This window comes from Myodes glareolus, chromosome X, assembly GCF_982192425.1.
Source record: "Myodes glareolus chromosome X, mMyoGla1.1, whole genome shotgun sequence".
Lineage (NCBI taxonomy): Eukaryota > Metazoa > Chordata > Mammalia > Rodentia > Cricetidae > Myodes > Myodes glareolus.
The window spans coordinates 88,700,005-88,717,270 of NC_142053.1; the positions used below are offsets into that span (position 1 = coordinate 88,700,005).

The 17,266-nt window shown below is 40.6% G+C and overlaps 1 protein-coding gene across 2 annotated transcripts in view; it reads left to right on the forward strand.

The window, feature by feature from the left end:
* The window catches only part of Arhgef9 (Cdc42 guanine nucleotide exchange factor 9), a 311,302-nt gene that overhangs the window by 140,234 nt on the left and 153,802 nt on the right, over positions 1–17,266 (forward strand). The window contains exon 1 of one of the 2 annotated variants that reach the window (XM_048417873.3): positions 10,087–10,234. The exons of the other annotated variant lie outside the window; for it this stretch is intronic. Coding sequence (XP_048273830.1) covers positions 10,205–10,234 — 30 coding nt within the window. The 5' untranslated portion in view covers positions 10,087–10,204. Of the gene's footprint in view, positions 1–10,086; positions 10,235–17,266 lie in introns of those variants that run through there. 2 annotated transcript variants of the gene reach the window in all.

Here is a 17,266-nt window from a genome sequence, read left to right on the forward strand (position 1 = left end):
CAAAGAGCAATAGCAGTAGACTGTTGTTTGGGGAGCCTCAGGGACCTCCCTGGACAATAATTCATGGTAAGTTAGCCAACCATTGACAATGGGACATCCATTTAATAACCTTATGTCTTCGGGGAGTGTTTTGTTGTTTACTCTTGCAAATTACCTTGGATCAAAATCTTTAACTTGCCGTATTAGCTATCATTTCCTTTCACAAGGTGTCTATGATCATACATAAATTGATGTTATCATCCATTCTTGTCTAATGCTCATTCTTGTACCACCTGATCATCTACAGCTGGAAAGAACTGATTGCACCCATGACATTCATGCCACAGGATACACATGACTTGCCTGTTGGTTCAAATTCTGGGGAGGACTCAGGGGTCTGAAATGACACTTGCACAAGCACAGCCTCTAGTAATGACAGGATTGGTGGGCACCACAGCTCATTGCTGTATACATCCGGGCCACATTTGCAGAATTTAATTCTATCCACCTCAGAAAAAGGCTTGACTAGAAGGCCTTCGATGTAACCTTCAAGTTGATAATCTATTTTTAGTATTACTACAGTGACGGATTCCACCTGTGACAATGTTTAATAGACAGGCAGAAACTGCTGTTCAAAAAAATACAAGAAAATACTGATTTTCTGTTCCTTTGCATGATTATAATAACCCTGCTTGGACTGCTTGTTCAGGTCATTTCTTCCAAAGCTGCGAGCTCTAGATCACTGAGAGTCTAGTAACTTTCAACACAAAAGGGCATAGATGATTAGTATGTCTGGTAAGGATCTCATCTCTCTTTAAAAGAAAGCAAACAAACATGTTGACCTTTTTTTTTTCATCCCAATCTCACATGGAATCACTTTTAACCAAAATACACATAGGGTGGACATTTTGAACAAGATAGAACATGAAAATGTACCAGAGCTTAAGAACATTCCTGCTTAAGAACATTCCTTAAGATAAAGCACATCTGCAGCTATTTTATACCTACCAGAATGGGCTATTGAAGGATATTCTCAATGAACCTGTCAGGTATCATGTGAACCTTTACAACCACAATACTCAAAAGAATTAGCAGATCTGCCTGGCCTTTGCCTCCTGTGTAAACTGACTTCCCACCCTTTACCCCTCCTGTGCACATGCCATATCTCAAATCTTTCCTAAACCCATAAGACACTCTTAGGATAGTCTGATATAATGAAAAATATTTGTAGATGCTTAACAGGATCTCCAAACGCCCACCACTGTCCATTCAAGCAAATGTTGATTGCTCTTACAAATCAGCAGCTAAGGAGACACTAAACAGATATCTGAAAGGTCCAATATGGTGTGGAAAGATGGTATGCCTTATATAAAGCATTTCCCAAAACAAAACCAAAAATACTGTAAGGTTGGGTACAGTGGTGTGGATGGAAGGTACAACTGTAGGGGACTACTGTATTTAATCTTCTATAATCTTCTGTCACTCTCCATATTTCATGCAGCTTCTTTATCCTGGGGAGATGCCATAGGGACATTGCATTTCCCTCCTGAGTGCTCAGCTGGAATTGTCTCAGCACTGCTTTGTCTGGCCTGAAAAGATAGTAATGCTATGCTCAGAGGACAAGGTTAAATAACAGTAAAGTTCTATGAAATTGTCAGGTCTAAGGCTACATATGGTTAAGCCTTGAACATGGTTCATTGCTACTTTAATATTCTTGGTTAAAATATCTTAAATAAAATTGATGTTGTCTCTATATAGGCAGTATTCATAGTGTATTTTGTGAGTTGGGTGTGACAGCTATTTTGGGTTGGCTACTTGACTACATCTGGAATTACCTAAAACCAAAACACCTGAAAGGAATGATTTTTCTTAAATAAGTCATTTGAAGTGGGAAAACCCACTTTGAATTTGGATCTTTTCAGGTGAGAAGATCCACCTTTAATCTAGGCCACATCTTCTGCTGGCAGCCTATATAAAGGCGATTTTTAAAAAAGGAAGCTTGCTCTTTTTGACTGCTTGTTCTCACTGGCACAAGATAATGATGTCAAAATGGCAATTTGTAAGTATGTTCAAGGATCTTAGAGTGTATGAACAAATACCTGAATGAGAAATGCAAAAATACAAAGAGTATGGGTGGTGGTGGCACACGCCTTTCACCCCAGCACTTGGGAGGCAGAGGCAGGTGGATCTCTGTGAGTTTGAGGTCAGCCTCATCTACAGTGTGAGTTCCAGGACAACCAGGGCTACACAGAGAAACCCTGTCTCAACAACAACAACAACAAAAAAAACCCACACTTAAAAGAAATAAAGAAAATAATTGAATACATTAAAATTGAGTCTCTGAAGAAAAAACAAAATGAAATAAAACTTGAAATTACAAACTCAGTAAGTAAAACCAGGAGCTCAGAGAAAAATGCTCCCAATAGATGGGATCAAATGGTATAGGGAGAATACCAGATCTCAAAGACATGAAATGTATTACTGAGGAAATGGACCACTAAGTCAAAGAAACTGTAAAATAGAAAAGCAAAAACAAACAAATAAACAAGAAAGAAAAAAATAAAAATGGAATGTACAGAAAATTTGGTCACTGTAAAAAGACAGCCTATAAATTATAGATATAGATGAAAAAACCCAGGTAAAAGACACAGAAAATATTGCCTAAAAAGCATAAAAGAAAATTACCCATTCTGAGAAAACATAAGCCTATTAAGATGTGAGAGGCATACATACCACAGAATAGATAGGACTAGAAAACAAAATTAGCATATAATATAATAATCAAAACACTAAATATATAGAACAAAGAGAGGATATTGAAAACCTGTGAAAGAGAAAAAGTTGCATATAAAGGTGGGCCCATTAGAATAACACCTGACTTTTCAATGAAGATTTTGAAAATCAGAAGACCCTGAACTAGTGATCTAAAATTTCTCAAAGACCACAGATGCTAATCCAAACTACTATCCCTAACAAAATTATTAGTTTTAATTGAAGGAGAAAGGAAAAATTACCATGAGTAAAAGTAAATTTGAGGAACTTACGTCCACAAAGTCAGCCTTATAGAAGATACTGGAAGGCATACTTAGGCACAAAGATAAAATTAACAATATCACAAAGGGTACAAGGAATATATAACCACAGACCAGTCAACCAAAAGTTAAGGAGACAATACCAACCATAACAAAACAACATGAAATAATATACATTGTTCAGTATTAATAGTCTCAGTTCTTCCAATAAAAAGACAGACTAACTGATTAGATCAGAAAATAGGATTCATCTCTTTGCTGCCTCCAAAATCATACCTGACCATCAACAATAGACACCATCTGTCTTAGCTATTGTTCTGTTGCTGTGAAGAGACACCATGACCAAGACAACTCTTATAGAAGAAAGTATCTATTTTGGGGCTTGCTTCGTTTCAGAGGCTTAGTCCATTATCATCATGGCAGAGTGACAGGCATGGAGCTAGAGCACTAGCTGAGTGCTCTGTATCCTTACTGCAGGCAGCAGGTGGTGGGAGTGAGGGTGGCTCGAATTGGTGTGGGCTTTTGAAACCTCAAAGCCCACACCCAGTGATAAGCCTCCAAAAAGGCCATACCTACTTAACCTTCCCAGACAGGTAGCTCCACTAACTGAGGACTAAGCATTCAGATACATGAGCCTATGGAGGCCATTATTATTCAAACCACCACACCATCTTGTAGTAAAACGATGTGTGGGGACCCTGCAGGTTTCAAGGCAGGGAAGCAAACCATGAAGATGTGAGAATGCAAAGTCGATTGAGATTGACTTTGTCAACCTGGATCAGACTTGGGGAGTCTGATGTCAGTGGCTTATTTTCAGTATATTTAAAACACAGTACAATTTGAGGAAAAGTTTCCAGACAATAATCATTCCATTTCAGGTTTCCAGGCAACAGTCATTTCAATTGCATGTGTATAATATAGCTTAAGGCATGACTAAGTAAAAAGACCTTTGCAAAGTACATATGACCATAAGGGTGGGTTCTATAGTTAAAAGGCCTAGAATCTAGTGTGGTCTCTGACAGAGATAGCATAGAGGTCAGCAGTACACGTGAGTATCTCCCCTAAGGATGGGTTCTATTAACTGTGAGCTAAAGATAATGACCTAGGGAAGAAAGAATTTGTGATAAACATTCTAGGTAATTTGAATGAGGTCTGCGTCTATAACAAAAGGTGGGTGAGGTCTGCCTCCACAGATAGCAAAAAGGTCACCAGATCATTGATATCAATGATATTCACTTCCAATCTTCTGGGCAGAAAACAGGTCATTCTTCCTTTGAGGAGAGATCCCTGAATGTTTAATATCCCTGGTTCCCTAGTGCTCTGTGGGGGCAATGACCCTTGTGCCCCAAAGGAAACATTTGGAAGGCAGACCTCACCCACTTTGTGTTGTTATTTTAAAAATGTTTTTACTCTGCTTATTTGTGTGTGTTCTTGTGCTATGGTCTTTTTTGGATGTCAGAGGGAAACTGACAGGAATTGGTTCTCTGTTTCCATCCTGTGGGCCCCCAAGATTAAACTTTGTTCGTCAGGCTTAGCGGTATCTACTTAGCCATCTTGTCAGCCCTAAGTCTAAATTCTCTTTCCATGCCCTTCAATGGTTTACATGGCCTAGATTCTGTCAAATTTGTCTCTTAGAACTCTCCTTTTATCTCTTAGCTTCCAGCCTTTTGTGCTTCTACTACCCGAGACTTCACAAGACAGTCTAGTTGTTTAAACGTGTGTATATATTTTTATTTTCTATGCATGGAATACTTTCCCCTTGCCTTTTATATGGATGACTTGATTTGGGCCTTTAGACATCATTTAAAATGTCATATTGCAGCTTTTGAAAAATTCCTTCTCTTTCATCATACTTTTCCCTGTCTATAGTTGTGCTGTTATTTACCTTTTTTCTTTTTCTATTGAATAGCAATGAGTACACAGACTGTGTCCATCATGTTCACTAAACAGTATCTGTGCTTAGCACACTGTGCCTGACTGTATAAACTTAAATTTATGAATGTGTAAGACTAAATAGCAATGTATATATAACAATTTTGGGTGAGCTTATAAACAACAGAAATCTTTCACTTATATTTCTAGAGGTTGGGATGCCAAAGATTAGGATGCGGAAAATTCGTTGTCTCATGAAGTCTACCTTCTGACTTGCTTGTTACCGCTCCTGGTGAGATAGTGAAAAAGATAATTTGAGTTGTATTATAAAGACACATTCCTTTTCACAATGCCTCTAATATTATGATCAAATCAGTTTCCAAAGGGTTCCCCCTCCAGATACCATGGCCTTCAAGACTAGAATTTCAACATGTGAATTTTGAGGAGCTATAAATATTCAGGCCTTAAAAAATTCAATTCAGAATAATATGTTACATTTGATTGTTCTATACTTTAGTATCTTTTAACAATGGGGCACCTATGTCTCTTTTTTTGTCATTAGAAGCATCTACTAGTTGCAGTTGGTTATAACACACCTGATATAACTAAACCGGATTCGGAGACCTGGAAAATTGGTGATGCTAACTAGCGTGGCTATCAGCTTCAGCTTCATTTACAGTGTGATGTTTAAATCCTTGACAGACTCCTAGACTGATTTGAGACTAAAAAGCTAAGATACTGTTGAGTGATGCTACACTTGGGGAGACATGAATAAATGTCTACTCACCCCAGATAGGAAACTGATGAGAAACCAAAGCATGATACCACCAAAGTCCAACTTGGTGAACTAATGAGTTTTGTTGGGATTACTTACAGAAACTTGGGTGAAGGGGATTACTTACATGATCGGACCATCTGCCATCACAAAAAGTGCATTCCATGATGGGCGAGAGTTCACAAAAATCAGAAACCTGGGGTACACTGCACAATTTGCAAGCACCTTCACAGGTTGGAGAGTGTTTTTTTCCCAGTGGCTCAGATGGTCTGGGCCTCTTCTAAGCATCTCCTGGTCTTTGCTTCTTCTAGGCAGCCTGGTTGGTCCCTACTTCTTTTAGCCTGCCTGGTTGGTTTGTTTTTTTCCCCCCATTCTGTTCATTCTTAGCCTCTTCTAAGCACTTCAGTTTGAAAGTGAGGCTCAGTAATGGCTAATGCTTATATACTCTTGGGGGGAGGGGAGGGCCTAGTGGATCTGGTCAGTTTCAGGAACCTCCGGAAGATATTTGTGTTATGTTACAACTTAATGAGTTTCTTGAAGGATGGAGTGCTTAACCTCCCTTTAGGACATGTTATTGTTTCACCTCCTGTAAACACGGTATTCTAAAGTATCCTGTTGCTTAATTCACCTCCTTGCAAGCATCCTACTCTAAAATAGCCTGTCGTTTCACTTTCCTGTTACATTGGATGCCTTAAGAAGTTTCCCTCAAAGATGCATTTTCCGGAAAGTTTTAATCTTGAATGAAGCTGCTACATAACAAATTTATGTGGATTTTCTTGAAAATCTTTCTGGGAGATAAATGCCAAAAGGGTAAATGAGGGTTCACTAATCTGTTTGCTTTTTCGAATGTTAAAAGTTCACATAAAAATGTCTAAAAGAATCTGGCGAAAGCTGTAGACCATCTCCCCTTAAAGGTCCCCTGACTTCACCAGCCTTGTACCCTCAAAATAATCCTGTTTATAGCCAATTTAAAAATGTTTTAAATGGAAAATCATTAATTCTTTGATAATTTCATGTAATATATTTTGATCATATTAATTCCCTTCTGAACTCCCCCTAGAACCACCCACCTTTGTTTTCATTCTTTAAGTTGAATTTGTGCTGCAGGTATGTTCTTCGATTTGTGGCCTTCCACTAGAATATGGTCAACTCATCAGGGGACTTACTCTTAACGAAAATGGATCTCCCTCTCCCCACAGCTGTCAACGGCCAATAACTCTTCAGCTACTGGTAGGGCTTCAGGCCTGCCTCCCCTCATCTTGGGATTTGGTTTGATTTGAGGTTTCATGGGACTTGTGCATACTGTCACAATCTCTGTGAGTTCCTATGTGCAGCTGCCCTGTTGAATCAATAGGGCACTGTATTCATCCATAGACCCTGGCTCGTGCAGTCCTTTTTCTTTCTCTTCTACCGTATGTCTGACCTTATGGAGGCGAGGATGTTATATAGTTATATAGTCCTAGATTGCCGTCTAGGACTAATATCCCACAGTATCTTTGTAATTTGGCCAGTTGTTGGTCTCTGTTAATCATCATATTAGGAATGCTTCAATACTATGTCCATTTCACAAAATAACAGTAGGAGATTCTCCCCTGGGACTAATGACATGTTTAACCACAGGTTCTTGGGCCTTAATGGTGCCAGGTATGGTGACAATCCTCTGTAGTGGGATTGAAGTACAATCAGAAGGTTGTTGGTTACTCCCATGATGTTTGTATCATTACTGTATACTGGTGGATGTGTCTTTCCAGGCCAGTCACTATTGTTAAGTCACAGGACTTAAAACTGGCTAAAACTGGTGATTACTTTGCTCTTCTAGTAGAGTACATAGCACCTTCCAGCATTTATAAAAGCTAGCCAGTGAAATGAGGCATTCAGGTCAGTCACAGCTTGATAGCTCCATGTTCTATGACTAAGTACATGGTGTCTTTAGCAGCTGAGTTTCGTAGGATCGTATTACATAATTCTAGCTGGATTGTAGCTTTATAGACCGGGCTAGTGTCAAAGTTGTGGCAATTCTGTTTCTTCTTCCCAAGCACTGGGAATACAGGTGTGTGCTTCCATATTTAGCTACCTTTGTACTTCCAATTTTACCACTTTTTTCTCCACCTGTACTTTATGCACTATCCAGAGTCATAGGTTTGAGGTGTTCCTCCCTACCCCCAATTCCACTCAGCCACACACATGTACACACACCACACACATGCACACACACCACAACACACACACAAACAACAACAGTAAAATAAAAACTAAAATCAATCAGTTGTACATTTTATGTGCCACTCAGTGTTGTAGAAAATACCAAGGTCAGGAACTTATTATTGCCTCCTTCAAAATATTAAAGATTAAAAATAATTATAATTCCAGTTAAATGACTAGATAGAAAAACATACATAGACCCAGCACATTCATTGGCTAGGGCTGCCATAACCAAAGAACCACAGATTAGTGGTTTACCAGAACTTAACTTTCTTATAATCTTGGGAGTCAGAAGATTGAGTTCAAAGTCAACTTTGATTTCTTCTGAAATCTCTCCTGGGCTTATAGTTGGGTTTCCACATGGTCTTCACCCTCTACTTGTCTCTGTGCAAATTTCATCTTCATAAAGTCATTGACTATACTGAATAAAGGCCCACCCGAATGGTTTTGTTTTAACCTATTTACACCGTTAAAGATCCTACATCCAAAAACAATAACAGTTCACAGTATTAAGGGTTTGGACTCCAATCTAAAATTTTGTCATCAGTAGGGATAATTTTATCTGTACAACCAGGAAATAAAAATTATCCCTCTCAACTGACAATATTAATTGGGAGTGAGATAGGACTCATCTCTGGTGGCATTCGTGGGAAGCTTCCAACAGGTAGCTCTTACAGAATCATCATAATCTCAATGAGCTGGTAGACAAGCTGTCTGGCAGGCAAGGCATATCCAAGACACAGCACAAATGAAGACCCATGGGTGAGAAAGTGATGAGACACAGTAGATCCAGTCTTGGGAGGAAACTGATAGGTTATTCCAACCAAGCCCAATTTAAGTCAAGAATCCCAGGCAAAGGGCAACTGAGCTTCTGTTTGTATGCCTCCAGTGCCTGGGGTCATAGCAAAGCCTTAGTCTTCAGCCAACTGTGACTGGTCCAAACAGTGAGTTGGATAAAACGAACGGTTTACTAAGGAGAGGTCAAAAAGTCTATGCGTGTACCATGCTAGTGATGGCTTCGTGACAATATCGTCCAGGAGCTTCTTTCTGATAGTACACTTTAAATTCTATCTTGCTGCAGCTGCAGCCAGCTTTTTGCGATTCTAGTATAGCCTGTATTACGGGGCAAGCCAAGAGCCCTGGATTCTTGTTTTTCTGTGTTACTTTGGGTAGAGATGTCCTTCAGTCTTCAGTGTACATGCATATAACAGAGGGAGTAATGGCAACTCCATCTTGTTCGCCTCACAGAGTTACGGACGATCAGACAGAATAATAATGGGTGTGATTGGAGCTGACAGTTTCAACTCTCAGCAGATGTAAAAGGGCAGACCTGGGTTTCATTGCCCAGAGTTGGCGTCATGAAAAGATGGGCAGTTTCTGTTGATAAACGTTTTTTATCATTCTCAGCCAAATAAGCAAAGGGAAAATTCATCCATCATTTAGACTACCTACTATATTCCTGAAGATACAAAGGAGACTACTGGAATGGTGTGTGTGTGTGTGTGTGTGTGTGTGTGTGTGTGTGTGTGTGTGTAAAAGAGAGGGTGGGAGAGAACACAGTGAGCTGAAAGAAGTTAGGCAAGCTGCTGCAGAGGGTAAAGTCAGAAGAGCTTTATTTTTTATGTGACCATATACAGGTTCCTTCCCTCTTTCAAACCGCCTTTTATTTTTCTGTACAATGGAGATAATGATGCTTGCTTTTCCACGGTTATTCTGAAAAGTGAAAGTAATGCAGATAAAAGCGCAAGAGATTAGGCACTAGAGAGGGCAACAGGACAATATACAGAGGAAGGGCTTAGGGAGAGAGGCATGAGAAGTCACTGGCATGGTTTCAGTGGGCCAGGATCTTAATATTTAGAGACTGTCCCAACACCTTTTGCAACTTTGGAGAAGACTTTCCGCTGAGTCAACATAATTGGGAAGCCCCACAATAAACTGCATATAAATCGAGAGCAGCAGGAGGGCAGGCAGGGGTGGCAGCTGCCTTACCCTTGGCGGAGGTTATTCCCCCTATATTCTCGCCTGCATCCAACCCCTCAGTTTGCAAGCCTTGGAGGAAGACAAAGGCGGCTCACTGGGACCCCCTCCCCCAGTTGCGTGTTTCCTTCCTGTCAAGCCCCCTGGGAAGCCGCAGGGTGGAGAAGCACAGCCCGCACGCCGGCAAGAAACAACCTAACTGAAGGCTAGGTCAGGCTGAGGGGATTCGGCTGTAGAGCCGTGGAGGAGGGGAGGCGGAGGGGGCGCTGGGGCTCTCGCTTCCTCCAGCCCAGCCCTACCTCCCAGTGAGCCCGCGACAACCCGCGCCAGCCACCCGGCCTCACAGAAGCTGGACTTCGTGGACACCATGCAGTGGATTAGAGGCGGATCGGGAATGGTGAGTGCACGTAGCTCTAGTTTTCCCTGCATGAGCCCTAATCCTCCAATCCAACCGCAAAACCCCTCGAATTAACCTCCACACCAGGAGCCCCCATACCTCTGCCCACCGCCCTCGCCACTGTCCTTCAGACACCAATGAGCTTCCTGTAGCCATTTTAGGAGTCTCTGCTTGCCTGACAGACCTGTAAAGACCCCTCCCATCCCCCCTCCCTCAGGCATTTCTGCCGCCCTCCCAGGCTGGGGTAGGCTCAAACTGGGGGGGATCGATGAAGTGGCCAAGAGCATCCCAGGTAACACCTGGGATGCCAAAGAGGCAAGGGTCTTACAGTAAAACTCTCAGGATGAAAGCAGGCTGGCAAGGGGTTGAGGGGAGCAGCCACAAAACCAAGAACTGTAGAGAGCTTTATAGGATAGCCGCATGACCTCCTTAAGTAGGCTGTGCGTACCTGTCACCCCTAGCCAGCTCTAGGGCCCTGAACCACCCAGGTGGAAGCTATCTGGGAAAGACCTGCAAAGCATCCTTGTCTGGGATGGTCTCACCCAGTCTACATTTAGGGCTTTGTCAAAGAGAGATGCTACAGAAACCCTCATCCTCTCAATGGGAATTCAACAAGCAGACCCCCCCCCCCACCGATGGAAGGAGTGTGTGCTTTTGTTTGTATGTGTGGGTGTGTGTTTAGTATCATCTTCTGCTCATTTTATGCCATGGTGATCCCTTTTATACCTGGAGACCTTGAAATGACTTCCCTTTGCAGAGAGGAAGTGGTGCCCGAATCTTGAGGCTGCTCTGAATCAGCCAGGGACAGTCCAAGTCTGATTAGGGGCACTGGGGAGTGGAAGGCCACAATGACTTTGTATTCAGTACTGACAGGGGGTACTGGAGGGCAGTTGGGTTGGGTCAGCAGGCTCTGGTGCCCGTGTCAGCACATACTTCTGCACTGCCACCCACAATCTGCAGCAAAAGCAAGAGAGCCTGAAGCAATTGGGCACACACACACACAAAAATTGATCTTGAACTCCTTTTTTTGTTTCCACTCTTAAAGGAAGGAGGGAATCTGGTGTGGGCTAGGAATGTATGCAAGGGAACTCCCCTTCTCCCTTCCTTGGGGTTTTCTCAGGCTCTCCTCTTTCAGTAGTTCTTAAAGGCAGCTAGTTTCTGTCATTAAATACAAGGGCTTACCTAGTTCCTTTCCCCAGAACTCTCTCCTTCCCTGGGGACTCACAAGGCTAAATCAAATGTTTGTAGAACCAGTAAAAGTGAGAGCAGGTAAAGATATTAGAGTCCTTGGAGTCTAGCCAGCACACCAAAGGACACAGAGAATGGGACAGATTTGCTCAAGGCCACAAACTCTTTGGAGGTAAATTGGAGTCTCCTGACTCTCCTTCACTGTCCTTCCTTAGCATTCTGCCAATTACTGTTTCACATGGCACTGAGGAAGGTAGAAAGGAATGAATCAGGAAAAGACTCTCCAGTAGGAGCAAATGCTATAACAGTTGCCTGAAAAATTCCATGCAAGTTCTGTCATTTGTGGCAGCTGCGTCTGGGTGAGAGTTCCCCCCTCTTGCAAATGGATTGGCGTGTCAGGACTCACAACCATTTGCTGGAGACAGATCAAATTGATGGAGAATTTGTACTTTTCCCAATTTTAAAAGAAGTCACTGACATATTCACAAATCACTATGGGATTAAAGGTTGCTTGGTGAGAAGAAAAAAACTCATAAGATTTTAGGGGACCAAAGCAGTGAGTATTCCATGATAAAAGCATTTACCAGCTGGACATGGTGGCACATGCCTTTAATCCCAGCACATGGGAGGCAGAAGCAGGCAGATCTCTGTAAATTTGAGGCCAGCCTGGTCTATAAAGCAAGTTCCAGTACAGTCAGAGTACTACACAGAGAAACCCTGTCTCGAAAAACCACCACCAACAAAGCATTTACATAGCCACTTGATAAAGGATGATATACTATTATTTTAGCCAGGGAGACAGAAAACCTTTAGTCTTTACCATGGTGTTCACTGTTGGGAATATGTTGGGGCTTAGATTTCTCTCCCTTAAATAAATTATTAATGGCCACCAACACTCCTTCCGGTAAATGTTGGATAAAAGTTAACTAGTAGCCAGGCAGTGGTGGCACACACCTTTAATCCCAGCACTCGGGAGGCAGAGGCAGGCAGATCTCTGAGTTTGAGGCCAGCCTGGTCTACAAGAGCTAGTTCCAGGACAGGCTCCAAAGCCACAGAGAAACCCTGTCTTGAAAAACCGAAAAGAAAAGAAAAGTTAACTAGTAAACCAACTAACTATTCCTGGGCACAGGACTTGCCCTAGATTGATATTGATATACCCAGTGATGCTCTACTGGAAAAAAAAATGAATTTTTCCTTTACCAGCAGGTGTCAACTTCAGCTTCTTGGTTACGGGTAGAAGTCTATGTCCAAATTTCCCTCTCAGTGCTGGAATTTTGTTTGGTTTGAATTTGTGCAGGTTTTATTTTTCTGTTTGTTTTATTTTCGTTTTTTTTTTGTGTGTGTGTGTTTTTGTTGAAGAAGGAGAGAAAACAAAGTTGGGTGGGTAGGGAGTTGGGAAGTGTCTAAGAGGAGTTGGGGGAGGAGAAGGCTATGATCAAAATATATTGTATGAAAACCTTTTTAAATAAAAAGTAAACTAGTAAGGATTGTGAGAGAAAAATGTGGAGTTATATGTAGTCACCATTTTGTAATATGGCCCTTTTATTTACACTACACATTGAGTTTTTTTCCGTTCATTTGACAGTTGTAAATTAACTCACGTGTTACCATGTAACTCATAAGATATTGTTGAAGTGTTTAAGAGTTTACGGAAATTGCTGTCTTTTAGTGGATGCAGGATGTTTAACTGTGAGTTCATGTTGGATGATAAATTGTTCAGTACGCCGATTTATAGCTTCCTCCGGAAATGATAGTTGTCACTGAAATACAGATTATGTCTAGAATGAAAATAATATTCTGTGTAGAGTCACAAGTCTATGATTAAGGACCTGATTTTTATACCTTTCTTACTATTCTTATTCATGAATAGAAGTACCTTTATTTTCTAGGTGTTATTGTAGACATTGATTTACTTAAAAAATGTTAGGCTATCTACTATGAATTTGCATAGATGTGTTACAGAGAAGAGTAATAAACAAAAATAAATTACAAATTACGCTTAGGAAGTTTACAGTCTAGTAGGTTGATGGGAGATAACAAACCAGTCACACCAAATAGTATATAATATGATAAGATGTGTTAAGCATTCAGGAAAACAAAACAGAGATGGGAATGGGATGATATATTATTAGATCAGTTAAACCCTTTCTGGTTAAGGAACAATTAAACAAAAATACGAAAGAACTTAAGGTTCGTATGCATATTTAGAAGAGGATGCTAGATATAAGGACCAACCAGAAGAAAGTCTAACTTGCTTGTTTAAGAAACAAAATGCATCAGGTAAGGAATTAGTAAGTGGAGAAAAATGTTGGATGAAATCAGAAAGAAAAAGAAAAATAGATCAATAAATGATATGAGGATTTTTTTATGACTGAGATGAGACATTGAAAGATTTTGAGTTGATGAGGGTCCTGGTCTGACTTATATTTTATCTGGAGACTAGATGATAGTGGGGTAAGGACAAGAATTGTGAAGATGCTATTTCACTAGTTCAGATTAGAGGTAATGATGGCTTGGCTCATGGGGATAATGGTAGAGATGCTGTGTATGATGAACGGAGTGTAGCCAGTATTATTTGTAAGTGCTTTGTCTTTTTACTTTTTATTACTTTTAAGGTACTCAGATGGATGAGACTTGGGTTAGAAAGAACAAAGAATAACTATATACATACAAGCGTATTTCGTATAAAAATCAATGATTTGAATGATTTGGGTTGGACTCCTAACCACTAGTGTAGGTAGTAGAGATTTGGTTTTAGTTAGCATTTCAGTTAATTAGCTTTGATTTCTGACCTTCCAAGAAAATTAAGTATAATATTAATGTTTTGGAAATTTGGTATGGTATCTAGAATGAATCAAAAAATTTTGAGACATGGTTTCACTGTATAGTCCTGGATGTCCTGGAACTCACTCTGTAGACCAAACTTACCTTGAACTCACAGAGATCTACCTGCCTTTGTCTCCTGAATGTTGGGATTAAAGCTGTACACCTCTACCACCCAGCTAAATCAATTTTTAATATTTTCTTCGGTATGACAAAATTATATTCATTAATAATCATGCAATGATCAGCACTATTCTTCATTTTCATAATTTGTTCTTTAATTTAAAAACAGTTAATGGAAATGAACAATGCATTTCTATTTTAAAGAAATATGAATTCAGAGTTATCACATGTGTGCCATGGAACAAAGATATTATACCATATACCTAGCTTTTCTTGTTCTTTAAGATTTAAAAACACAAATGAATTTCCCCAGTTGATCATACAGAGTAACAGAAATGTCATGTTCTGTTTCTTTGTCTTCATAATCACTGTGGTATCACTGTTTATTTAAAACCCACATTTAAAATCCAAAACATAGTACAAAAGGAATTGTGGGTTTCATAAAAGCATCTAGAAATACCTTTAATGTTTCTGAACCTTAATAAAATGAAAGAACCAAATGAGCATATGCAGTTAATTCTGTTGCTTTCATAGAACACTGGCCAAAAGCAACACGGGTAAGTAAAAGGTTTATGTGGCTTACAGGTTATAGTTCATTATTGTGGGAAGCCAAAGCAGGAACTCATGGCAGGAACCTGGAGGTGGAGAACTGAAGGAACGCTGCATAATAATTTACTCCCCATGACACTCTCAACTTGCTTTTTTAATACAACGCTGGACCACGAGCCTAGGAGTGCATGAGCCTAGGAGTGGCACCACTTACAGTGGGCTGGGCCCTCCCATATCAGTTATTAATCAAGAAAATGCCCCACAGGCATGCCTATAGGCACTGTGATGGAGGCAGTTTGTCAGTTGAGGTTACATTTCCCAGGTGATTTAACAGAAACTGACCACCATGGAGGGAATGATGTAGCTGTGAGTTTTCTTGGTCAACTTTCCTGTAAAGTAGAATGTTAGAAAAGGATGAATAATTAAAGATGGCAGTTTGAAACACACACACACACACACACACACACACACACACACACACACACGTGTGTGTGTCAAAACAACCATTGTTTTAACCTTTGACCAGCTACACACCTTTTAAAGGGAAGAGTGTTTTGTACTGCACTTGCTTATGTTGCTAGTGCATAGTGGTAACAAAATATACTTTGACTTTGAATCTTTAAAAAATTCTCTGTAGATACTGTGTACTCATACTGTCCATTCCAAGGGTTCTGCACTTCCCATTGCCCAATGCTCATTTTGCTTCTGCTTTGGAGAAAACGTACAGAGTTCTTTCTTACAGATGAATTCCTTGTCGAATCCTCTGTGACAGTGCAAGTCATAGCATTTGCGTTTGTAGTATTCTTTGTATAGACAAAATGAAATGGCAAGCTTGTAAGTTTAACAGTATTCAATCCTGCTATGAGTTACAGAGGTCCATCTTCATTTGCTTCAAACACAGAGCTTTATTTTTCCACACAAGAAATGAGATAAGCATCCGCGGGCCAGTAGAGCAGATTCAGGGCGTCTTTTAAGATTCCTCTGTTCCAGTATTCATAGCATGTAACTCTTCCTGATCCAGGAAGTGCTGAAGCTCCAGAAACTTACTAATGCCCACACTTTAGAAGAGCACAAGAGGAGGAAAAGAATGAAGATATCTTTTAATAGATGTGTTTTCCGAAGTCCTATTTGATACTTCTACTTGCATGTCATTGAAAACCTGTGCTATGACTGCTCTGATCTGCAGTGGAAACTAAATGACGCTATAATTTACATTGGTTGGCAAAGTTTACACCAAAAACTTGTGACTGGGGTTTCTGACATGAAGAAGAGAAAGAATTGGATGTTAGGTGATACCTGCAGTCACTGTCACAATGACTTTACCTGTATGTCTGCTAGTAGAGACATTCAGAATTACAGGCTGCATAGGATTAGATTGTGAGACAAAACCTGTTGCTACTAATGATAGCAGAGAAGCTGTCATGATATATCTTGTTCTATTTTGCTTCCAGCGACAAGAGTATTCTTGTGAAGCCAAGTGGAGGGTGACATTCTTCACTGAGATGAGCAATGCAAACCGGAGGAGTGAGCAGCCTTTGGGGAAGGGCTAGAGAAGACAGACGGCCAGCACAGTCTGAGGCTGAGCCCAGGTGTTGGGTCTGCTATCCGGACAGTCTTGAGTTGTAGCTATCTAGTAGGAAGTTGGTGATCTCTATACTGAACTCGGGATTGGGAAGCACTCTGACAGTTGAGTCGTATCTATCTGACAGTAGATACAATGAACTAAGAGTCTTAAAATGACATACAGCCTGCGAAAAAGAGAGGTGGAAACAGCACTTGAACCTTCTCCTTTTCGGCCATCCGAACCTAGATCAGACCCACAGGTCAGGGTGGGAATGATGAGCCTAAAGTGGAGGGTGGGGTCTAAAATTCTTTACCACACTAGAATCGTTATAAAGGTTTTTAAAGCATAATACATACTGTGGCCAGAGCATGTAGGCAAATTCTGAGGGGGTGTGGATGAATATGAATGAAAATTGCTGAATGGAGGCCTTTGTAGCAGTTGGGAGAAATGATTTAGTCTTGCCTCCTGGGCCATTTGTGTGGGATCTATCTAAAAAGAGTTCAAGGGGCACTTGCTATTTTGTGGCAGTAATATTTATAACACCACTTGCCCTTCCTGAGATTAGCCATTTGAGGTGACTTTCCCTCAAGGAAGCATTATAAGTTAGGCTCTGATTGTTTGCATAAAACATCACAAATCACGGGGTTATGCTTCAAGCAGTTTGGATCTGTCTACTAAAGAGTAGTGAATTTTTCTTCTTATTTTTGACCCTTTTTCATATTTTTGACCTTTTTTTCCTCTCCTCTAACCTTGACATATCAGCAAAGGCAACTAATGGACAAAGG